This window comes from Chanodichthys erythropterus, chromosome 9, assembly GCF_024489055.1.
Source record: "Chanodichthys erythropterus isolate Z2021 chromosome 9, ASM2448905v1, whole genome shotgun sequence".
Lineage (NCBI taxonomy): Eukaryota > Metazoa > Chordata > Actinopteri > Cypriniformes > Xenocyprididae > Chanodichthys > Chanodichthys erythropterus.
The window spans coordinates 2,640,702-2,665,832 of NC_090229.1; the positions used below are offsets into that span (position 1 = coordinate 2,640,702).

The following is a 25,131-nucleotide window of genomic DNA, read 5'->3' on the forward strand; positions in this document are numbered from 1 at the left end:
CTGAGTAAAGCAGCACACAAATAAGCCCAAACAATGGACACAAAAATCTATAGACGACTCTCCTCCTGTCAAATCAAGCGCTCGTCTCCTCCATTTTCATGCTGCACAACAGCCTTAAACACGCTGTCTGTCCGTCTGTCTCTCTCTCGACCTGTCTCTCTCTCAAACACCAGCACCAATTAAAGCGCCGGCGTCTTCAGAGGTGCGAAGCGCTCCTGCCGTCCTGCAAACGAGCTCTAATTCATCAGTTTAACATCACACATCTGCACATATTGGCTTTTGTATGGAATGAAATACTCTTCTTTCGAGGAGCATTAAACCTGCGGTTCATAGTTCAACACTCCAGGGAATCGACTCACTTCTGACTCACGATTCGATTCGTATTTGAGGAAATTGTATCACAATAATTCATCAGTGCAACAAATGATGTTTTTCCTCAGTGTTTCTGAATATCTAAACATCCTAAATCAAGATACATTTACTGGAAAAAATGAATCAAAATGAAGGGAGTTTGTGCTTAAAACAAGAACAAATATCTGCCATTGGAGTCACTTTTAATTAAAGAGGACCTATAATGTCACTTTCACAAGATGTAATATCAGTCTCTGGTGTCTCCAGAATGTGTCTGGGAAGTTTCAGCTCAAAATCCTCCACAGATCATTTATTATAGCTTGTTAAATTTGCCTCTATTTGGGTGTGAGCAAAAACACGCCGTGTCCCTTTAAATGCAAATGAGCTGCTGCTCCCCTCCCCTTTCCAGAAGAGGGCGGAGCTTTAACAGCTCAACAACAACAAAGCTGGAGAATCTCACGCAGCCAAAATAACGACTGTCAGTATTTGATAACATTAAATCAGTTTAACAGGTGAAAACGTCTTTATTTTAACCTCCAAATGTCGTTACAATGATTCCAATAATATCATATTTCTTGCATTCAAACATAAGAGTTAAATTATAAATCCATACATTAACTCAGAACAAGACAGATTACATATAAACGTATTTGAGTTATTAAAAAGCAGTCAGAATCTGAAGGTACAGCACTGGAATAAAGAACATGATTCATTCGTTCGTTCCTTTGTTCGCTTGTTCATTCTCTGCTGCTTCTGTTTGATTATTGAGTCTGTACAAAATCACAGTATTGAAAAATTACTATTTCAAAAACTCGCATGTAAGAAAGTGTGACTGCAAATAGTGTCGAAAAGATTCATTAATCAAGCACCTGGTTTCTAAATGGTCATCAGAGTGCAAATCTGAATCATAGTTCTGTAGCGTCGGCTGCTCTAGACAGCACTCGTCTTGCTTTTGCTCTTGGATTCGCTCTTTTTCCCGGACGGACCGGCGCTTTTTCCACCGCTCTGAGTGTTGTTGTTGTTGCTGTTCTGGTTGCCGCTGAGAGTTTCCATGATGGAGCGGAACGTTCCGAAAGGCCGTTTCCCGGATTCCGCCTTGTCTTTGGCGGGCGGGACTTTCACGTCGGCCGCGGGTCCGTCTTTACGCGGCGGCTCGTCGAACGTGACCCTCAGTTTCAGGTTCTGAGAGGTCTTTCTTCGAGAGGACGGGGACTTGAGGGCACTTTTGGGGCTCGTCGCGACCTTTTGGCCGTCGGGAAACTCTCCCGCCACGTCGGCTTTCGTTTCGGGATCGCTGTGGTCTGAAGATGGAGATGGGTTGTAAGCGTCCACGGATTTGGAAGTCCTGTGCGCGAAGGAGAGCTTGCGTTCGCTAGTGGAGCCATGCTTGTGCTCCTCAACCTCTGCGATGGGCAGCTGGGTCGGTCTGTCGGGCCTGGAGCCGCCGGCCGCGGGTTTGGACTCATCCGGAGCATACGCCGCGTCGCCGTCTGATTCGCTAAGTGAACGCTGCATGATCTGCTTGAGACGAGCCAACTTTAGTTCCCGCCTCTCTCCCATCCCCAGCCGTCTCATTGGTCCGGCTCCAGGCCCCGCCCCTGACTCCACCCCTCCGGCACCATCCTGGAACTCCAGCGCCAGTCTGTCTCTGGCACTCGCCGGGTCTTTTCCCAGCAGCTTCCTCAGAACGCCATCCGAGTCTGTGTGTCTCTGCTTCAGGACCCACTGGCCGTTATCAGCCGTCACTTCAGCCGTCAGCGTCATCTCAGGCCACGTCTCAGCCGGAGGAACGTGAGAGCTACGAGAGAGGAGAGCGAGACGATCAGTTCTGATGGAGGGCCCTATGAAATATGGTTTATTTGTTACCATATTCTTTTTTTCAGTAGTTAATAAACTGTATTATTATTATTATTAGGGGCCAAGCTCTGAAGGTGTGCAAGCACCTATTCTAATCATTGCCGTTCTGATCATTCTTCTACCATTTCTACTTCCGCTCTGGAAGTCTATGGCAGCCCACAGATCCACATTCCGACAAAAATTTATGGAATTCAATTAGATTCGTCAAACTGTTTTTGAACAACGCGCAAGTTTTACATAGACATAAGGCTATATCTCCGCAACACTTTATCGTATCCAGACCAAACTTGGTACATGTCATCACGAGTATGACCTGAGGCTACATGCTACGTTTTAGCACAGCGCCACCTACTGGTCTGGAGATACGAAAAAATGGCAATTTTTGCTAAAACTTCTGAATGGTTTGGCCAAAAATCACAAAACTTGTCTCTTTAGATTCTGTGAGGCATGGAGAGCCGAACGATACCCAATTTTCCCATATCAGCCAATTTGAATAAGCTCTTGGATTATCCCGAATGGACTGGCGTGTTTTCCGCCGCTTGCAGCATTAATGTTGTTGCTGTTCTGGTTAACGCTGAGGCTTGTCCCCAACACTTTATTGTATTCAGACCAAACTTGGTACAAGTCATCATGAGTATGACCTGAAGCCACATGCTGCGTTTTAACGCAGTGCCACCTACTGGTCTGGAGATACGAAAAATGGTAATCACAAGACTCTTTAGGTCTTTTTAGATTCGGTGCAGCATGCCTAGTCGGATGATACCCAATTTTCCAATATCAGCAATTTTGAATTTGCTCTTGTATTCGCTCATTTTCCCAAACAAACCGGCATGTTTTCTGCCGCTCGGAGCATTATTGTTGTTGCCATTCTGGTTACCGCTGAGGGTTTCTCTGCAACGCTTTATCGTATTCAGACCAAACTTGGTACAAGTCATCTCGAGTATGACCTAAAGTTAAATGCTGCGTTTTGGAGCAACGCCACCTACTGGTCCGGAGATACAAAAAAACTGGCAATTTTTGCTTAAAACTTTTGAATGGTTTGGCCAAAATCACAAGTTGCACGTTACCCAATTTTATCTAATTTTCCAATATCTGCCATTTTGGGCATCACAGCATTTTGAATTTTGTCGCAAAATGCTATATTTTACAAACGCATTGGTGTATCGTTACAAAACTCGATATGTGTCTTCAGCACCATGCCCTGACAGTACTCAAAAATATTTGATTTGCTTTAAAAACCTACTTTTTCGAACTCCTCCTTGACCGTTAGTCCGGTTTCCACCAAAATTTAATCGTATCCTCTTCAGACCATGCCGGCAAAAAGTTTTGTGTTAATAGACTTAAACCATTTTCGTTTACCGCAGCAACAAACTTGAGGCATGATGCCAAAATGACTCTTGAGGCTGTATCTCTGCAATGCTTTGGCATATTGACACCAAACTTTGCATGTGTCATTGTCAGCTCACTCTGAACACAATACATCAATTGGGTCACAGCGCCACCTATTGATCGAAAGTGATAAATCATCATTATTGTTGACTATTTTTTCAGCTATTTTACCTAAAATGATGTTAATAGATCTTTAATTGCTCATTGTTGCAGTTGGTCTGATGGTCCCAGCCATGTTGGCATGACTTATCATGCGATCTTTGTGCTTGGCCCCTTAATGGCTATTATTTACTATTATTCTTACTTTAAGAGGTCCATTCTAAGGTATAATAGTTGTAAGTTAAACCAAACTTTTATCTGAAGTGACTCTTGATTTAGTGTACAGCCCTACTTTTGATTTGTTCATCCAAAATTTGCTGTGACATTCTGCATTATATTTGAACCGTGCTTGGCATCAAACTGCAGGACAATCGCTGCTCATCGAGGACAGACCTTGGCGATCGAGGTCTTCCGTTGGGCTCTTGCGTCTGCAGGAGCAGCTGGAGTTGGTTCTGCATGGCGACCCGTGCTGTAGTTTGTCTGTGGAGTCAGAAACAGATGTTGGCGTCACTCATGGGTCGCATCAGAAGTCAAACGCATCACATGAATGAAGTCTCTTACTCGTGCAGCTGTTTGGTCAGTTTGACCACCTGCGACGCCAGCGACATGCACGTCTCCACCACCACCAGATAGCGCGAGCAGGTGCTGTGACCCTGCCGCTCGGCACACTGGGACGGACGCTCGCCCTGCTGGTTCTGCACGGTCACGTTGGAGCCGTACTCCACCAGAGTCTGAGCTCACGCAGAAAAACAAACACGTTAGAAGACAGCAGCACATTAACAAATTTCTTCATTTGCGGTAACACTTTAGCAGGGCTCGACAATAAGGACCTCCCGATGGCCCGGGGCCAGTGTGAACGACACTCGGGACAGTAGGCGAACGGTCACTCGCCCGATCGGGCCAGTGCTGTAGGGTGTGCGATATATATCATCTATGATATCGTAACTGTTGATTTAATGATCTGAAATTATCAAGCATGTCCCTCACTTTACAAAAACCAAACAAACACCCACTGAGCGCACGCATGCACTTCGTGGCGTAGTCTAGTAGGTTAGACTAGTGCGCGTGCATATTTGGTGTACGCATTCACTGCATGATTTAATCTATTAAAATGCCTTTAGAATGCATCAGAATTCAAGATAAGGGGCAAAAATGACCCTGTATATCTTTTATATTTATATCATTTAATATAGTTAATCAATATTACACAAAGAGCACCGTTTTTCTCCAAATATCAGCTTCATTACAAATGTGATGATGATTTTATTCAGCATACAGTTTAATGAACAAGAACTTAATATCAAGTGACTTACATTTTAGACACCAAATCGCTTGTCAGTTTCGCCAACTGAAACAGTTCCAGAATTGTTTTGCGTCTCTGAGCAACACTTCCTGAATGAATCGGTTGAATCTCAATGATTCGCTCATTAAACAGTGATTCGCTGCCACCTACTGGCTCACATTCAAAGTGTCTTTTCATTTTTAAAGTAATTTCAAATAACAGTATTTAACGTTTTATATTTTCAACATTTCAAAACATTATTTATGCATCAGTTACTGCTCTTGATTAACTTTAATAAAGTTTAATCTATAGTTATACATTAGATTACAATTTCTGTACCTGAAAATCTCCTGTTTAAACCTACATGAAAAAGTTGTAAAGCACTGTCTATTTCATTTATATGTTTGTTTGTTCTGTTGTATTTATTTGTGCTATTACTCATATTTTGATTATTTGTTACTATTTTATTACTTACTGTTTATTTGTCTAATAATTAAAATTTAAGTTAGTTATTATAGTAGCTTTTGGTGTCATAACCCTACTTATTAAGGTTACATGTATCAAAAACAACAAAAAACTAGACCCATTTTCTTTTCTTTTACTTTATTTTTTTTATTTTTTGTGGGGCCAGTGAAAATTTTGGCGGGGCAAGTAAAAATTTGAAAAAAAAAAATCCTTAGCATTTAGCCCTGCTTTAGTTTAGTGTCTCACTATTTACCAGTTGCTTAATAACATGCATATTACTATGCACATTGGCTGTATTTTAAACAAGCGACTGCATACCTGAGGTTAGTCATTTGCATAAAACAAGTCAAAACATCTCCATATAAGGGCTTTCCACAAAACATTCTCACGCAGAGGAACCTCACGGCTCTTTCGTTTTGTTCGTGAAAACATTCGCAGGCTGATTTTGTGCATTTGTGTGACATGTGGTTAGTGAATGTTTTTCTTTCTGTCTGTGACCAAACAGAACAATCCTGAAAGCTGGACCGGCACATCTCTCAGCACCACAGGAACATCAACAGGAAATGGGAGGGAGAGCCGCTTCCTGTCTCTCTTTCTTACTGCATCCCAGACAAAATAAGTGCAGATAAAATGAGCGAGCACCTGAACGCAGCTGAGATGGCCGTACTGAGCCGCCACGTGAACCGCCGAGTTCCCGTTCTGATCCACCTCGTCCAGAGAAATGGCCTGTTCCTGCATGAACTGCAGCAGCCACAGCAGGACGCGCTCCTGCAACACATGTGCCGTGATTAGTCACGTGACCGCTGGAGCGTTCCTGCGGCGTGTGGGCGGAGTCGCTCACCTGTCCGTGCCGTGCGGCGTAGTGGATGAGGCTGGGATGCTCTCGAGTGCAGCTGAGCTCGGCGATGGCTTCGGTTTCGCTCACCATCCAGCGCACACACTCCAGATGACCGTTCTACACAAACGACACACAGTTTAGTCTGTTTAGTTCACGCCACAGCTGATTGGACGAACATCTGTACACGCCTACGAGTGCAGGATGATGTCATCAAATTTTCCTGGAAGGGAAACAGTGTGTATTTTATGCAAAGGGGTAGAACATTTCCAGACACTTTCAGGAAATTTTGGAAAGTTTCTGGAAATTTACCAGAAATTTTCTGCTCCTTTGCATCCCCACATGCCATTAAACAAATAAAAATATAATCTGTATTTAGATTTTTTTATTTTAAATGTTTTGTCATTTTAAACTATTTATTTACAGCACAGGGAAGCACAATTTGGTCCAAAAATTATATTATTATTATTTTGTCAAATATTGTGTTTTGAATTGTGATATAATAATAATACAATTTTTATAATATTATTTTTTAACTTTATAATATTTTTATTTTCTATCTTTTTTTTTCTATTTTTCTTTATTTTATTTTCTATTTTTAACTTTTTAACTTTATAATATTTTTAAAAAATGAAGATAAAATTATTAATTATTAATGTAGTTACATCTATCATTTTGTAAAAAAGAATTTAAAAAAGAAATTAATAATAATTTTAAAAGAAAAAAATTCTAAAAACACTAATCAAAAAAACCTATAAAATCATAAAAAGAAAATAGATAAATCATTCAAAAATAAAGACAAATATAATTAAAACTCTTACTGAAACTTAAATCATAAAAATGAAAAAAGTAAATAACTCTAAAATATACTGTAGCATTTAAAAATTCATTAAATGATAAAAAGAAAAAGACAATTTTAAAAGAAAATTAAATAAAACACTTACAAAAAAACTCATAAAATCATAAAAAGAAAATAGATAAATAATTAAAAAATAAAAAAATAAAAATAAAATGTTTATTAAAAATGTATTAAATCAAGTAAACTTTAAAATACATTTTAGCGACATAAAAATAAAAAATAAAAAAAAAATAAAAATCTAAAAACACTCCGGGGACCCCGTTTGAAGACCCCAGATTTAATGAATCATTAGCGGTTAATCAACTGCACTAGCACAGAGCCGAGCTCGACGCGAACAACCAGACGGACGTGACGTGATGCAGACGGACGTACCCGGACGCCGAGGCCTGCGGGCGTGAGCTGCTGCTTGTTGCGTTCGTTCAGACAGTCCTCGCCCATGAGCGACGTCAGGTGCTGCAGGCAGTCGGCGTGACCCTGAGCCGCAGCCACGTGCAGCAGGTTGTTCCCGTCCTCGTCTCGGATGCGCTCCAGGTTCTCTGCGGCGAAGTGAGGCTGCACAGACACAATCACAACAGATCGACCAATCAGAGCAGAGCAGCTCTCAGGAAGGCGGGGTTTAGAGAGAGCGAATCTTTGAACGAAGCGTTTCAGACACTGAGAGAAAAGAGCTGAAGGATATTAGGAGAGAATTAAAGTGTTTTTTTACCTTGGTTGAATATAAATCTAAACAACTTCAGGAACTAGACTTTAAATGACGGAGAACCGGCTCTTACCAGCAGTGAGATCTGCCCCTCTCTCACGATGTTCAGGATGTTCTGCGTCTTCTTGGCTTCTTCGTCGCCGTCTCCAAACGCTCTCAAGCCTCCCCTCGTGCCTTTGGCTCCCTGGAGAGGGAACGCCGTCTGCCCGCCGTCGGATACGGCTTTGTCCGGGAAGGGCAGGCCGGACAGGAGCTTGTCCGCCTCTGATCCGTGACCGTGCTCGAATCCCGCGCTTTGTGCCCTGAGGTCCACGGACTTTGACTTCCTCATGTCGGGCCAGTTGACGGGCGACAGCACACAGAACTGCGTCCCGCCGCTCAGGCTCTCGGAGTGTGTGAGCGTCGATCCTCTGACGCTGGCGGCCGCGCTCCTCTTCTCCGAAGCCACGCGGGGCAGAGTAGCCGTCTGCTGACTGGATTTGATGTACGGCACGTCGAGGATCTCGTCCATGTCCAGGTCGTAGTGCTCCAGCTCTCCAAACAGAGCTCCGTTCGCCAGGCCTCGGCTCTTGACGGCGCAGGGAGAAACGGCGGCGTCCTCTTTGCTTTGTTCCGCGCTCTGCTCCACGCTCTTCCCGTCGGCCTCCGTCTCCGACACCTCCGGCTGGTGTTTGAGGGGAGACACGCGTTTGACGGGTCGGAACTTGCTGTAGACGTCGGCGATGCCGGTGGGTTTGATTCCCGCTCCGCCGTGCGACGCCGCGGTACGAGCCCAGTTGATGGACGGAGCTGAAAAACAATCAAAAGAATCTGTATGACGCCTTTCACTACATGAATTCAGAGCAGCTTTACTATGGAAGCTCCATTCCGCCATGAAATGCAAATAAAAAAGGTCATTTTTATCTCGTACCTTGTCTCTCGTCGCTCTGTCCATCGTGTCTTCGGCACAGCTCAGGAATGCTCTTGGACGCGTACTGTGACAGACATCAGGACACGTTAAAGGTCAACAAACACTACTGTGACGTCATGTGACATCATGAGCACCTGAAAAAACGCCACATGATCACCAGCAGTGCACGATTCTGTGTGTTATGATACTGAAGGGATGAATGTTGTTCAAAGTCATGGGTTTGACTCGCAGGAAACATCTGAGCAATAAAGACCTTTACAAAACGAGGCTGTAATCTACTGTATTCATCATACGTCAATACTGTAACATTTAATATACACTTAAACAGTTTCTGGGCTTCCCAAACTGCAGTTCATGAGTTGATGAAAAGCTAATAATTAAATCCCGAAAATTAAAGATTGAAATAAATTATTTTAAAATAAAAAACAAATCAAAATAAAATGCTTACTAAAACTTATATCATAAAAATTAAATAAATCTTTAAAATAAACTTTAAAATATATTTTAGCATTTAAAAATTCATTAACTCAAAAATGAAATAATTTTAAAAGAAAACTTCTAAAAACACTAACTAAAAAACTCGTTTAATCATATAAAGAATGTAAATCATTTAAAAATAAACACAAATCAAAATGAACTGATTATTAAAACTTAAACCATGAAAATGAAAAAATTTATTAAATCTTTAAAATAAACTTAAAATATATTTTAGCATTTAAACATTCATTAAATCATTAAAATAAAAAGAAATCAATTTAAATAAAACACTTACTTAAACTCATAAAATTATAAAAATAGATGTCATTTAAAAATAAACTTGAATCTTAAAAATGAAAGAAAAATTCAAATATACTTTAGCATTTAATTTAAATTCATTAAATCATAAAAAGAAAAAGACCATTTAAAAGAAAATTTCTAAATAAAACACTCACTAAAACTCATAAAATCATAAAAAGAAAATATATAAATCATTTAAAAATGCTTACTAAAAATCGATTAAATCATGAAAATTAACTAATTAAATAAATCTTTAATATAACCTTTTTTTTAAATTATCATTTAAAAAGTCATTGAATCATAAAAATAAAAAGAAATCAGTTTAAAGAAAATATCTAAATAAAACACTAAAAATAAATGGTTTAAAAATAAAGACAAATCAAAATAAAACTCTTACTGAAACTTAAATCATAAAAAAGAAAAAAAGAAATTAAATAACTAAAATATACTGTAGCATTTAAAAATTCATTAAATCATAAAAAGAAAAACATAATTTTAAAAGAACATTTCTAAATAAAACACAAAAAACTAATGAAAATATATAAATCATTTAAAAAAACAAATCAAAATAAAATGCTTAATGAAATTAAATCATGTAAAAGAAAAAGAAAAAAATGAAATAAATATTTTAAATAAATCTTTAAAGTAAACTTTAAAATACATTTTAGCATCATAAAAATAAAAAATATATCATTTTAAAATAAAAAAATCAAAATAAAATGTTAACTAAAAATTCATTATGAAAATGAAAAAAAAAATAGCAAAAGAAAATCTACAGAAAACACTTTCTAAATAATAAAAAAATAATAAATTAAATAATTTTAAAGAAAAATCTAAGTAAAACACTAACTAAAAATGAACAAAATCATAATAAACAAATAATCCTAAAATAAAAATAAATAAAAATAACATATTTTACTTGTTTAGCCGCATGTCATGTGACCATTAACACTGAAATATTAACCTAAAATCTTGTGTGCCTGCTAGAAATTATTTGAACTGTTCAATGTAAAGTGAAATCTCTCAGATTTCATAAATATTATCTTCATTTGTGTTCAATTGAAGAAAGCTTCAATCCCTTTAAGATTAAAAATATTTTAACGAATGCGGACTGAAGCTGAGCAGATCTGTCCAGTCACTCGTGATCATGACGAGACGGACTCACGGGTAGATCATCAGTGAAGTCGATCTCATCCAGATCCAGGTATTCAGGAACGTCCATCTTCAGTCAGCATTCTGAGAACACACACACACACACACACACACACACACACACACACACACACACACACGATTTAATTGATCAATAATCACTGATACACACTCCAGTCAAACATGAATGTGACGTCATACAGCGAGGGGCGGGGCTTGCTCTCATCCATCAGCACTTGATTGGACAGTGGAAAGTGGGCGTGGTTACCAGAGGTGAAGCGAGTAATAAAATTATGATTAAGTAGCTATTTAACCACTGATCAACATTACCCAGCAGCGGCCTCGATGACGTCAGATGAACAGGAAACTTGTTTATATTTTGACCAAATATGAATAACTGATGAATCAGTCACAATAAGAGCAGAACCATGATTTAATGTGTCTATTTCACATCAAACACACAATCATCGATAACCGATCATGAAAAACAAACTGATGAATATTCATGAGATGAAGATAGATGTTTATCTCTTTAAATCTGCCTGTTTCTGTCAGTCTTTTGTTTCTAGCATTAGCTTTAGCGTTAGCATCCCTCAGATGATCTCTCACCATCTTATTGTTTCCCTCTGGATCCTCTCGTGTGTTTCTGATCGCTTTTGCCCGTTGTGTTGTGTTCAGTGTGTGTGTGTGTGAGAGTGTGTGTGTCGTACCTTGTGCTCGCTGCTGTGTGTCGCTGATTGTCTGTCTGTGTTTCTTCTGAATAGCGGATCATCTGAAGAATGTGACACGAGCGCGCGCCTCCCTCAGCCTCCTCTGCGCGCGCGACCCGACACACAGCGCGCACACGGTGACTCGCCAGCAGAGGGCGATACAGACACACGCACGCGCAGAAATTATAAAAGCTTGCCATGAAATAAAAATAAATAAATAACCCGAGCATAACAAAAATTATATATTTTTAGTGTTTTTTTTTTTTTTATAAGAACGGAGGTTTTGTCAGGTTTAACTCACTTATTTTCCCCAGAATATGTTTAAGTACAAACACACACATCCAGTCTTCCTTCAACTAATAAGAACACATGAAAATTAAGAAAAAATATTCTCATCTGCTTTTATTCAAGTTAGGTTTGTGCTCCCTAAACTAAAGTGACAATAATATCAATAGCACCTAATATATAAATGTGTGATATAATATCAAACATGAATCTGGAAAAAAAAACGTTCACACTTTCAGCCTCTCATTAAACGTTCCTGATTTTCTTCTATACATCATTTAAACTAAACAATTCGATTAATATGGATATCAAAATGAAAATACCCTCGACTAATTAAGACAAAATGACATAATACCGTATGCAACAGTTAACAGGGAATGTTCCCAGAACGTTCTGTCAAGGTTCTCTCAGCGTTACTAACAAACGTTCTTCCAGTAATGTTAAAGGTATCTGGTCTTTAAAGGGTTAGTTCACCCAAAAATTAAAATTGTGTCATTTATTACTCACCCTAGTGACGTTCCACATCCGTAAGAACTTTGTTCATCTTCAGAACACAAATTAAGATCTTTTTGATGAAATCTGAGAGGTTTCTGTCCCTCTATGGAGATCCAACGCAACTACCACTCCAAGGTCCAGAAAGGTAGGAATGACATCATTAAAGTACTCCATGTGGCTCCAGTGGCTTAAACTCAATTTTATGAACTGACACGAGTGCTTTGTTTGAACAAAAAAACATAATTTACTACTCTATTTACAAAAATATTGATCTGCAACAAGTTCACGAGAGCTTCATGATGCATGCGTGTTGATTAAAATTGAGTTTAAGCCACTGGAGCCACATGGAGTACTTTAATGATGTCATTCCTACCTTTCTGGACCTTGGAGTGGTAGTTGCGTTGGATCTCCATAGAGGGACAGAAACCTCTCAGATTTCATCAAAAAGATCTTAATTTGTGTTCTGAAGATGAACAAAGTTCTTACGGATGTGGAACGTCACTAGGGTGAGTAATAAATGACACAATTTTAATTTTTGGATGAAATAACCCTTTAATAATGTTCTCAAAATTTTAGCACAAAAACATTATTTATGGATTTTAGTCAGATGTTTATCTAACATTTTTTAAATGTTACTAGTTTCAGAACGTTCAGAGAACATTCAAACGTCACATTCCCATAATGTCTGAAGAATGGAATGCTCCTTTATCGTTCACATAACAAGTAAAAAACTGGACGTTTTGAACGTTCAGGGAACATAACGTTTTCATAACTTAAAGGGATAGTTCACCCAAAAATGAAAATTTGATGTTTATCTGCTTACCCCCAGGGCATCCAAGATGTAGGTGACTTATTTTCTTCAGTCGAACGCAAATTATGATTTTTAACTGCAACCGCTGCCGTCTGTCAGTCAAACAATAGCAGTGGATGGGAACTTCAACTATAACAGTAAATAAAACTTGCTTAGACAAATCCAAATGAAACCTGCGGCTCGTGACGACACATTAATGTCCTAAGACACGAAACGATCGGTTTGTGCGAGAAACTGAACAGTATTTATATAATTTTTACCTCTAGTACACCACTATGTCCAACTGCGTTCAGCTTCCTGTTAGTGAGGTCTGATCGCGCTCTGACAGCGGAAGTGATGTCTAGTTCTCGTTGAAGTATATGGGCGAGACATCACTTCCGTCATCACAACGCGTTTTTTGACCTCACTAACCGGAAGCTGAACGCAGTTGGACATAGTGGTGTATTAGAGGTAAAAATTATATAAATAATGTTCGGTTTCTCGCACAAACCGATCGTTTCGTGTCTTAGGACATTAATGTGTCGTCACGAGCCGCAGGTTTCATTTGGATTTGTCTATGGAAGTTTTCTCGACTCTTATTGTTCAAGTTCCCAATCACTGCTATTGTTTGACTGACAGACGGCAGCGGTTGCAGTTAAAAGTCATAATTTGCGTTCGACTGAAGAAAAAAAGTCCTCTACATCTTGGATGCCCTGGGGGTAAGCAGATAAACATCAAATTTTCATTTTTGGGTGAACTATCCCTTTAATGAGAGCGTTAGAAAAACGTTCTTAAAACACATTTTTGTTAGCTGGTATTAGATGCATCAGTTGAAAGTTACTGCAGTATAATTTTTACAGATATACAGATATTGGCTTCATTTTGCACAGATGATCGGTGATAAACAGCAGGTGATGTTGATGTTTGCTGGACCGTTGAGAGAATCCTGCCTCAGTGTCTGTGAAGAGAGGGACTGGATGTGACTCTCTTTATATTCTGACATGTGACACATGAGGAAAGTGCAGAAACGGTACTCACGGGGTCACGGTGCAGCCGGACACATGAGCGTAGTTGCCGGTGTAGTGAACGTCACAGCGAACGTTGTTATTGCTGAAGTCTGACTCTGACACCTGGAAGCCTGGGTTTACTGTAACCTGGAATAAAAACCATCAAAACCTCTCCGACTTCAAGAAGACCAGCGATCCTTACAAACTCATGACTGAGGGTCTGACCTTGAGGATGTATCGTCCAGGCTGAACGTCAGTAATATCGATCCACTGGCAGTCGATGTCTGCGCTGTAGGTGTCGTAACATCCAGGACTCAAACCCTATGGCGTCAGAGTAATTATAACATGAAACTGTCTCTGTCATTTGAGTTGCAGTTGGCACTCGCAGCAGTAATTACGCACCTGCGTGTGGGACGTGCAGGCGTAGCGGCGGTAGTATCCCGGGTCACAGGACGTGTCCTCCAGACAGAAGCTGGCTTTATGACCCTCTGCGACTCTCTGCTGTGTGCCGGAGTCCAGCAGGTCGTAATGGCAGAACTCATTCATGCTGTGATAGTGACTGAAATACACAACAAACATTGAATTATACAGATGATTTCTTTTATTCCATATTGGTTATTTATAACATATTTTTTTCAGCAGCTTCATTTGAAACCACATCACAGCAATGTTAACATGTCATTTATGTACTTTAACTTCACCATCATGTGCCACTTTAACAGTTATTCAATCAAAAACGGCGTTAGTGTGTGTGGTTTTCCTCACTTGTGACAGGTGTGCCATTCCCAGGCGTATCGCGGTCTGCTGGGCAGGAAGTCTGCGGTTCCCTGGTTCTTCACGCGCTGCGGGAACCTCAGCAGAACCCTGGTGTCGTAGTCTTGCGCGTTTGCAGCCGAACTGAGGAACGCAAAAGGAGATTTTCAGGGAAAAAAATTAAAAATTGATTCCCCAAAGAACTTTTCAGTGATCCGTTCTTAGTGTAGAAGAACAATTTAATAATCTAAAGAACATTTTGTGGAATGGAAAGTTTCCATGGATGTTAAAGGTCCTTCATGGAACCATCAGTGCCGAACCTTTATCTTTAAGAGTTCATCATCATCATCACTGATCATATTCAAAGTGAACTGAGAGCAAACCGAAGATCAGACGGACCTCGCCAGACAGTTCTCCTCCGCAGCACATCTGAGGTTGTACATCGGAACTCTCTGGACGTATGTGGACACCTGGATCATGTAGGGATCCACCACCAGATCCGGCAGACCTAATAATATTAATAATCAAAAAGACAGTCCTATTAGTTATGAAAACCTTAATTCTGAATGTTCTCTGGACATTGAAACGTCAGTTTTTTCTTGGTTATTTGAACGTTAGAGAAAACTTAAAGAGATTTTTTTTTTTATCATTATGGGAACGTTACTTGAATGTTCTCTGAACGTTCTGAAACAAGTAGTAACATTTAAAAAACATCTAAATGAAATGTTTCAGAAAAAAAGTTCCATAAATAATGTTTTTGTGCTAACCTTTTGAGATCATTGATAACTTTGAATGAAAGTTACTGGAAAAGCGTTTTGAGAGAACCTTGCCAGAACGTTCCCTGATGTTAGATTGCTTCTTACCATTCTGGAAGTATCTGGTTCCATGGCCGTTATTCCTCTGCGTGCTTCTTTGTCTCGGTCTGTAGTACGAGTCGTAGTAGTTGTAGTATGGATTGAGGTGACTGTACCTGATGGATTTGTAGGGATCGTACGGGTCATCGGACACCATCCCCTCATCACCCGAGCTCGCGTTCCGACTGATCACGGCGTCCGGTGCAGGTGCTCCTCGGTTCACCGGCGGCACGTACTCAGATCCGCGACTCAGCAGATTATACACGCGCCCGTTATTCGTCCATCGCGTCCGCGCGCGCAGCGCACCTGCCTGTTGCGCGCGAGCCGCCGCTCTCGATCCGGCGTGCAACTGAGAGAAAACCGTCGGAACGCAACCACAAACACACAAGAACAGCAGAACGACACCTCCGCGGGCCCTGCGCTCCATAATACATGCAGAACGAGCGGCGTTTATGCGAGAAAGTGCGCGTGACACTCTGGGAAGCTCAGCGCGCGATGAGGAGGAGCTGATGAAGCCGCTGCACGTGCATCTTTTACAGTTTCTGGATCAGTTTCAGAGTTACACAAGTGACACTGGTAACATCATCAGCTCCACACTGATTTCACAACAACTGCATGACTTAAACACAATAAAACAAACTATAGAGTTCATTAAAGACGAGTTCAACCTATATAGCGCTTTTTAGAAATTTACTTCACAATTAATAAGTGAAATGAGAATTCACCCAAAAATTAATAATCTACTCGCAGTCATGTTCTTCCAAACCAAAAGATATTCTGAGAAATGCCTTTTTATTTGGTTTCATACGATAGAAGTCAATGGTAACCAAAACTGCGTTCTTCAAAATATCTTCTTTTGTTCATTTTTGGTTAAACAATCCTCTTTAATAATTTGTAAATAATAAATAAATAAATAAATGTTGCTGATACAGCCAATTACACTCTAAAAATTCTGGGTTAAAAAACAACCCAAGTTGGGTTTAAAATGGACAAACCAGTGTTTGGGTTAAATGTTTGCCAAACTATTGATTAAAAATGAATATGTCTGGTTTAAAATGAACCCAAAATGGAAATTAACAATCAGACACATAATGACTAGAGGCAACAATAATAATCAAAAGGTGAACATTTATTAATAAGCAATTTAATAAATGTTTATTGTTTATAATTATTCATTAAACTTGTTAATGCATGTTTATTTATTAAACATATTAATAAATATTAATTTCTAACGTATTTTGGGTTCATTTTAAGCATGAAATACAATCATTTTTAAACAATAGTTGAGTTCAATAAAAACTACCGAGCAGGTTAGGTCAAACATTTAACCCATTCGCTGGGTTAAAACAACCCAATCGCTGAGTTAAAACATCTCACTGGGTTAACACAACAAATTTGCTGGGTTAAAACATCACAATCGCTGGGTTAATACAAACCAATTCCTGGGTTAAAACATCTCATTGGGTTAAAACAGCCCAATCGCTGGGTTAAAACAACCCGATTCCTGGGTTAAAACATCTCACTGGGTTAAAACAATAAATTCGCTGGGTTAAAACAGCCCAATTCCTGGGTTAAAACATCTCATCGGGTTAAAACAATAAATTCGCTGGGTTGAAACAACTCAATTCCTGGGTTAAAACATCTCACTAGGTTAAAACATCCCAATCACTGGGTTTGTCCATTTTCAAACTAACTTGGGTTGTTTTTTAACCCAGCATTTTTTAGAGTGTAGAAATTAGAATCAGATATATTTAGAACAAAAGAAATGAGAAGGTCTTTATATTTACATTTTCACACAGAGTGAATCAGCATTTAGAAAACAAAACATTTTAATTGTCACTTTGGGACCAGAAACAAACACAAGGATCATTTGCTCCATTGAGCCGCATTTACAAAGTAAGATTTGTCTAAAAATATTCAATAAAGTCTGAACCAGCAGTGAATGGAGGATTTGATATAGAAGTCCCTGTTGAGCTTCATCTTTACCAAAGGATGAAAACTCATCTCTGTTTCTACAGAGTATTTTAAGAGAAGAATGTGATATTTGTTTGTCTATGTTTGTCTTAAATGAATTTGTGGAGTTCTGGTTTTGGCTGCTGGATTGGAGTCTCACGTCCAGATTCTGATGTTCCTGCGGTGAGAAGTTTCTTCTGTCCTCAACAACACTTCAGAAAGAGAGTCAACAGCGCCAGTGAATCTAGAGCCACTGAAGAACAGAAGAGAGGCTGAATGTCGTCCATGTGTTTGTTAAATGTCTTAATGAGGATTGACCTCTGCTCGTTAGAATCAAATAAAAAGCTTTTCAAACGCCACATGTGAAACACGGCAGGAGGTCAGCGTTACGTTCACACGCTCACATTAGCATCTGTTGATCACGTGACGCGTGTGTTCCACATATATTTGCAGAAATGCTTGGCACAGTATTGAAATATATATATATATCATACAACACAACTTAACACTACACAACTCAACTCAAAAACAACACAACTCTACTCATCTCAACACAACTCAACATAACTACAACTCAACAACACAACTCAACTCAACAGCACGACTCAACTCAAAAACAACACAACTAAACTCAACACTACTCACATCAACAGTACTTAACATAACTCAACATTACACAACTCAACACTACAGAACACAACTCAACATAACTCAGCTCAACACTACACAACTCAGCTCTACTCACATCAATACTACTCAACATTAAACAACTCCACACAGCTCAAGTCAAGTCAAGTCAAGTCAAATTTATTTATATAGCGCTTTTACAATTGGTAATTGTTTCAAAGCAGCTTTACATATTAGAAGCACAGAAAAAAAAAAGGGAAGTGGTTAAAACTGTACAAACAAGCGTGGTAATATGTAACATATACAAGATGGTGCTACATTAAGCCAATGTCGGCTGACTTCCAGGGGTGGAAAAAAAAACCCCTAGGAGAAAAACCCAGCGTGCTAGCACTGGGAAAAAAGTCCTAGGAGGGAAAAAAACCCTTGGAAGATATATATATGTAAATGTATATGGAGATCAACATCTGAATTGTACATTTTTATTATAGAGTTTAAAAATCGATTATATATAAATATATGTAAGCGGATACGGGGATCCTGGGCTACGTTGTAGTCAGGTCCAGACGCAGGTTCTCCATCTGACCTGGATACGGCCTGGATCCAGCACCCGGCAAACCTCAGGATAAGCAGAGAGACAGATATTAGCGTAGATGCCATTCTTGTTCTGTTGTACAGGTATATCTAGTGTTATAGGAAATGTTCTCGGTTCCGGCCGACCTAATTATTGCAGCGTAACAATCCTTTAACGGATTTGAAAAATGTTAATGTATTGATAATGTGTTATGTGTATGCAAGAGCAAAGAGATGTGTTTTTAGTCAAGATTTAAACTGACAGAGTGTGTCTGCTTCCCGAACAATGCTAGGAAGATTGTTCCAGAGTTTAGGTGCTAAATAGGAAAAGGATCTGCCGCCTTCAGTTGATTTTGATATTCTGGGTATTATCAACTGGCCTAAATTCTGAGATCGCAATAAACGTGAAGGACTATAATGCATTAAGAGCTCACTTAGGTACTGGGGAGCTAAACCATTTAGAGCTTTATAAGTAAGTAGCAAGATTTTAAAATCTATACGATGTTTAATAGGGAGCCAATGTAATGTTGACAGAACTGGGCTAATATGGTCATACTTTCTGGTTCTAGTAAGAACTCTAGCTGCCGCATTTTGAACCAACTGTAGTTTGTTTAAAAGCCGAGCACAACAACCACCCAGTAGAGCGTTACAGTAATCTAGTCTTGAGGTCATGAATGCATGAACCAACTGTTCCGCATTTGTCATTGAGAGCATATGTTGTAATTTAGATATATTTTTTAGATGGAAGAAGGCGGTTTTACAGATACTAGAAACATGTCTTTTAAATGAAAGATTGGTATCAAAGAACACACCCAGGTTCCTAACTGAGGACGAAGGTTTAATGGAGCACCCGTCAAGTGTTAGAGAGTATTCAAGGTTTTTTCGTGAGGAAGTTTTTGGTCCAAAGATTAGGAAATCAGTTTTTTCTGAATTTAATAATAAGAAATTTCTTGTCATCCAGTTTTTAATGTCAGCTATGCATTCTGTTAGTTTTGTGAATTTGTAGGTTTCGTCAGGGCGCGAGGAAATATAGAGCTGAGTATCGTCAGCGTAGCAGTGAAAACTAACACCATGCTTCCTAATTATCTCTCCTAAGGGCAGCATGTACAGAGTGAAAAGCAACGGTCCTAATACTGAGCCTTGTGGTACCCCATATTTAACCTGTGATCGATACGACATCTCTTCATTAACTACCACAGACTGATAACGGTCAGATAAGTATGATTTGAACCATGCCAAAGCAATTCCACTAATGCCAATATAGTTTTCAAGTCTTTTAAAAGAATGTTATGATCGATAGTGTCAAAAGCAGCACTGAGATCTAATAACACTAATAGAGAAATACAGCCACGATCGGATGATAGGAGTAGATCGTTTGTAACTCTAACGAGAGCAGTCTCAGTACTATGGTATGGTCTAAATCCTGACTGGAAATCCTCACAGATTCCATTTCTTTCTAAAAAGGAACACAGTTGTGTTGAAACTGCCTTTTCTAGTATCTTTGACAGAAAAGGTAGATTCGAGATTGGCCTGTAATTTACTAAATATCTCGGATCTAGTTGAGGTTTTTTAATAAGAGGTTTGATAATAGCCTGCTTAAAGGTTTTTGGCACGTGTCCTAGTGTTAATGATGAATTAATTATATCAAGAAGTGGACCTACGACCTCTGGAAGCATTTCTTTCAGTAGTTTAGTCGGCATTGGGTCTAACATACATGTCGTTGATTTTGATGATTTGATAAGTTTAGATAATTCTTCCTCTCCTATAGCGGCGAATGATTCTAGTTTTACCTCAGGGACACTACAGTGCACTGTCTGAAGAGAAACTGTAGACGGTTGCATGTTTATAATTTTCTCTCTAATATTATCAATCTTGCAAGTAAAGAAGTTCATAAAGTCATTACTGCTGTGCTCTATGGAAATGTCAGCAGTTGAATCTCTGTTTCTAGTTAATTTAGCCACTGTGTCAAATAAATACCTAGGATTATGTTTGTTTTCTATTAAGAGATTTGAAAAATAAGTAGATCTAGCATTTCTTATGGCTGTTCTGTACTCAATCATTTTTTCTTTCCACGAAAGGCGAAAAACTTCTAGTTTTGTTTTCTTCCAACTACGTTCAGCTTTTCTCACAGCTCGTTTTAGAGCCCGAGTGTGCTCATCATACCACGGCGTTGGATTAGTTTCCTTAATCTTCTTTAGACGTAAAGGAGCGACCGCATCTAATGTGCTGGAAAAGAGAGAGCCAATAGTTTCTGTTGCAGCATCGAGTTCTTCTAAGTTGTCAGGTATACTAAGGCGATGAAACTGCTCGGGGAGATTATTTATAAAGCAATCTTTAGTGGCAGACGTGATTGTTCTACAATATTTATGGCTGGGTGGTGGTTTTGTAGCCTTGGCTAATTGTATTATACACAAGACTAAATAATGATCTGATATATCATCGCTCTGCTGTAGAATTTCAACAGCATCAATATCTATTCCATGCGACAGTATTAGATCTAGGGTATGATTACGACAATGAGTGGGTCCTGACACGTGTTGTTTAACTCCAATAGAGTTTAAAATATCTGCAAATGCCAATCCAAATGCGTCTTTATTATTATCTACATGGATATTAAAATCACCAACAACAAGGACTTTATCCGCAGCCAGTACTAACTCTGATAGAAACTCAGCAAATTCTTTGATAAAGTCAGTATGGTGCCCTGGTGGCCTGTATACAATAGCCAGCACAAATGTCAACTTACATAATGTTACATAAAGCACCATCACTTCAAAGGAATTATATTTGAAATTCTTTTGAATGATTCTGAATATATTACTATAAATTACAGCAACACCTCCCCCTTTGCCTTTCTGTCGAGGATTGTGTCGATAATCATAACCTTGAGGACTAGATTCATTTAAAGTAATGTAATCGTCTGGTTTTAGCCAGGTTTCTGTCAAACACAGCAAGTCTAGTTTATTGTCTGTGATAGTTTCTGTGCTTTTGAAGAAATAAATCTAATATTCAGTAACCCAAGCTTTATCATTTGTTTATCTGATTTATCTGTGATTTTCATTTTTTGAACATCAATTAAATTTTTACCCTTAAAAGGTTTTGGAAGTTTTTTGTATTTACTAGTTCGAGGTACAGACACAGTCTCTATGTGATAATATCTAGGTGAAAGTGTTTCTATGTGCTGTGAATTATCTGAGTTCTGTGACGTGAGGCGGCTAGCAGACGGTCGGTTTAGCCAGTTTGTCTGCGTCCTGATCTGGGCCCTGGTTTGTCATGTTTCAGCTCTAAGACTATTTGCCAAATTTCTAGAGAGAAGAGCAGCACCATCCCGGGAGGGATGAATACCATCTCTTTTCAACAGATCAGGTCTGCCCCAAAAGCTTTTCCAATGGTCTATGAAACCTATATTATTCTGCGCACACCACTTAGACAGCCAGCCATTGAGTGATGATAACCTGCTAACTATCTCATCACTCCGACGAACAGGAAGAGGGCCAGAACAAATTACTTCTGCTGACATTGAATTTGCGAGGTCACACACCTCTTTAATGTTAATTTTAGTGATCTCCGACTGGCGAAGTCGAACATCATTTGTGCCGACGTGGATAATGATTTTAGAATATTTACGTTTAGCATTAGCCAGCACTTTTAAATTTGCTTTGATGTCAGGTGCTCTGGCCCCCGGCAAACATGTGACTATGGTGGCTGGTGTCTCTATTTTCACGTTCCGTGTAATAGAATCGCCAATTACTAGGGCACTTTCAACAGGATTCTCAGTGGGTGCGTCACTGAGTGGGGAGAACCTGTTTGATGTTCTAATCGGAACGGAAGAGTGGTGTTTGTTCTTGCCATTATGCCGCCTCACAGTCACCCAGTTAGCCTGCTGCGTGGCTTCTACAACCGGAACCGAATGTGTAGTGTTTACTAGGCTAGTCGCATCCAAAGCAGTATCTAAGGCCCTTTCATTCTCACTATCCTCAATTAAAGTTTGGATGCGTGTCTCTAATTCTGAGATTCTCTCTGTCAGCCTGACAATATCCCTGCATTTATCACATGTGTAAGTCTCACTGCTGACAGAAAGAGCTAAGCTGTACATGTTGCATTTACTACACATGATAATCGTCGGACATGACTGACCGTGTGTTTGATGAACGCCGTCCGAAAAACTGCAAAGCACACGGGACTCGCTGGCTGGATGTCTCGGTCGCTTGCCGGTGCCTGGGGCGAGGGTGATGTGCGGGACGCTGTACCTCGCGGTGGATCGATGAATGCCGGGCAGCAACGTCTCCACAGCTTCCCGATCTGGCGAGGACAGATCAGAATAACATACATCGGATAAATCCGCCATTCAATCGACAAGGAAGGTTGGTTTAGAGGAAAAAAGAAAGTAGACGGTAGCTAGCAGGCTATGGCTAACACTAGGTGATTACGCTGGTGGATTGCTAGTAATAAATCGTTCCGTTTAGTAATACTATGCAATAGGTTAAGTAATCTAGTGAAAAATAAGAAAGTTATATTATGCGAATAGGAATAAAGAGAAGGATTTAGGATAATCTCCACGAAGCTCCGAGCGTAGATCAGACAGCTGGCAGGCAGCAGCGTTGAACCTCAACACACCTCAACTCAACACAACACAACACTACACAACTCTACTCACATCAACACTACTCAACATAACTGGACTCAAAAACAACACAACTCAACACTACTCAACATAACTCAACACTACACACCTCAACACTACAGAACACAACTCTACTTAACACAATTCAACACAAAAACAATTCAGCGTAACACTACAGAATACAGCTCAACTCTACTCACATCAACACTACTCAACATAACAACTCAAAAACAACACAACTTAACACAACTCAACAGCACAACTCAACACAACACAGCTCAACTCAAAAACAACATAGCTAAACTCAGCACTACTCACATCAACACTACAGAACACAACTCAACATAGCTCAACTCAAAAACAACACTACACAGCTCAACTCTACTCACATCAACACTACTCAACATTACACAACTCAACACAGCTCAACTCAGCAAAACTCCACACAACTCCACACAGCTCACAGCTCAGCACAACACAACACTACACAACTCTACTCACATCAACACTACTCAACATAACTCGACTCAAAAACAACACAACTCAACACTACTCAACATAACTCAACACTACACACCTCAACACTACAGAACACAACTCTACTTAACACAACTCAACACAAAAACTATTCAGCGTAACACTACAGAATACAGCTCAACTCTACTCACATCAACACTACTCAACAACTCAAAAACAACACAACTCAACACAACACAACTTAACACAACTTAGTGCACCTCAACACAACTCAACAGCACAACTCAGCTCAACACAACACAGCTCAACCCAAAAACAACTCAACTCAACACTACTCACATCACCACTACTTAATATAACTCAACATTACACAACTCAACACTACAGAACACAGCTCAACACTCAACTCAGCTCAACACAACACTACTCAACATAACGCAACATTACACATCTCAACACAGCTCAACTCAGCAAACTCCACACAACTCGATACAGCTCAGCTCAACACAACTCTACTCAACACTATACAATTCAACAATACAGAACACAACTCAACGCAGCTTAACTCAACTCAACACTACAAAACTCAACTCTACTCACATCGACACTACTTAACATAACTCAACACAATACAACTCAACAATACAGAACATAACTCAACATTACACATCTCAACTCAGCAAACTCCACACAACTCGATACAGCTCAGCTTAACACAACTCTACTCAACACTATACAACTCAACAATACAGAACACAACTCAACACAGCTTAACACTACACAACTCAACTCAACTCACATCAACACTAATTAACATAACTCAACACTATACAACTCAACAATACAGAACATAACTCAACATTACACATCTCAACTCAGCAAACTCCACAAAACTCGATACAGCTCAACTCAGCTCAACACAACTCTACTCAACACTATAAAATTCAACAATACAGAACACAACTCAACACAGCTTAACTCAACTCAACACTACACAACTCAACTCAACTCACATCAACACTACTTAACATAACTCAACACAATACAACTCAACAATACAGAACATAACTCAACATTACACAACTCAACACAGCTCAACTCAGCAAACTCCACACAACTCGATACAGCTCAACTCAGCTCAACACAACTCTACTCAACACTATACAATTCAACAATACAGACCACAACTCAACACAGCTTAACTCAACTCAACACTACACAACTCAACTCACATCAACACTACTTAACATAACTCAACACTATACAACTCAACCATACAGAACATAACTCAACATTACACAACTCAACTC

The 25,131-nt window shown here is 39.4% G+C and overlaps 2 protein-coding genes across 2 annotated transcripts; both read right to left on the reverse strand.

The window, feature by feature from the left end:
• Positions 1–869: 869 nt before the first annotated feature.
• sncaip (synuclein, alpha interacting protein) lies at positions 870–11,492 on the reverse strand. The gene is made up of 10 exons (XM_067394231.1): positions 11,387–11,492; positions 10,690–10,760; positions 8,748–8,811; positions 7,911–8,626; positions 7,510–7,689; positions 6,285–6,398; positions 6,086–6,211; positions 4,258–4,427; positions 4,090–4,176; positions 870–2,149 (listed from the first exon to the last, which is right to left on the reverse strand). The coding sequence occupies exons 2-10, from the start codon at positions 10,744–10,746 to the stop codon at positions 1,282–1,284; spliced, it is 2,382 nt and encodes a 793-aa protein (XP_067250332.1). The 5' UTR covers positions 10,747–10,760; positions 11,387–11,492; the 3' UTR covers positions 870–1,281.
• A 2,418-nt stretch (positions 11,493–13,910) lies between these two features.
• On the reverse strand, positions 13,911–15,809 carry LOC137026181 (protein-lysine 6-oxidase). Its single transcript, XM_067393433.1, has 6 exons — positions 15,580–15,809; positions 15,116–15,224; positions 14,729–14,860; positions 14,366–14,522; positions 14,189–14,284; positions 13,911–14,110 (listed from the first exon to the last, which is right to left on the reverse strand). Exons 1-6 carry the CDS (start codon positions 15,725–15,727, stop codon positions 13,991–13,993), a joined length of 762 nt encoding a protein of 253 aa, XP_067249534.1. The 5' UTR covers positions 15,728–15,809; the 3' UTR covers positions 13,911–13,990.
• Positions 15,810–25,131: the final 9,322 nt, after the last annotated feature.

Excerpts from the sequence above, each read along its gene's own strand:
- sncaip (XM_067394231.1), bottom strand. The coding sequence starts at position 10,746 with ATGGACGTTCCTGAATACCTGGATCTGGATGAGATCGACTTCACTGAT. Across the intron at positions 6,399-7,509 it reads CCGCAGGCCTCGGCGTCCGG|AACGGTCATCTGGAGTGTGT; the intron begins GTACGTCCGTCT and ends TCGTTTGTGTAG. Across the intron at positions 6,212-6,284 it reads ACGCCGCACGGCACGGACAG|GAGCGCGTCCTGCTGTGGCT; the intron begins GTGAGCGACTCC and ends CATGTGTTGCAG.
- LOC137026181 (XM_067393433.1), bottom strand. The coding sequence starts at position 15,727 with ATGGTGTCCGATGACCCGTACGATCCCTACAAATCCATCAGGTACAGT. Across the intron at positions 15,225-15,579 it reads AACCAGATACTTCCAGAATG|GTCTGCCGGATCTGGTGGTG; the intron begins GTAAGAAGCAAT and ends TAATATTATTAG. Across the intron at positions 14,285-14,365 it reads CCTGCACGTCCCACACGCAG|GGTTTGAGTCCTGGATGTTA; the intron begins GTGCGTAATTAC and ends CTGACGCCATAG.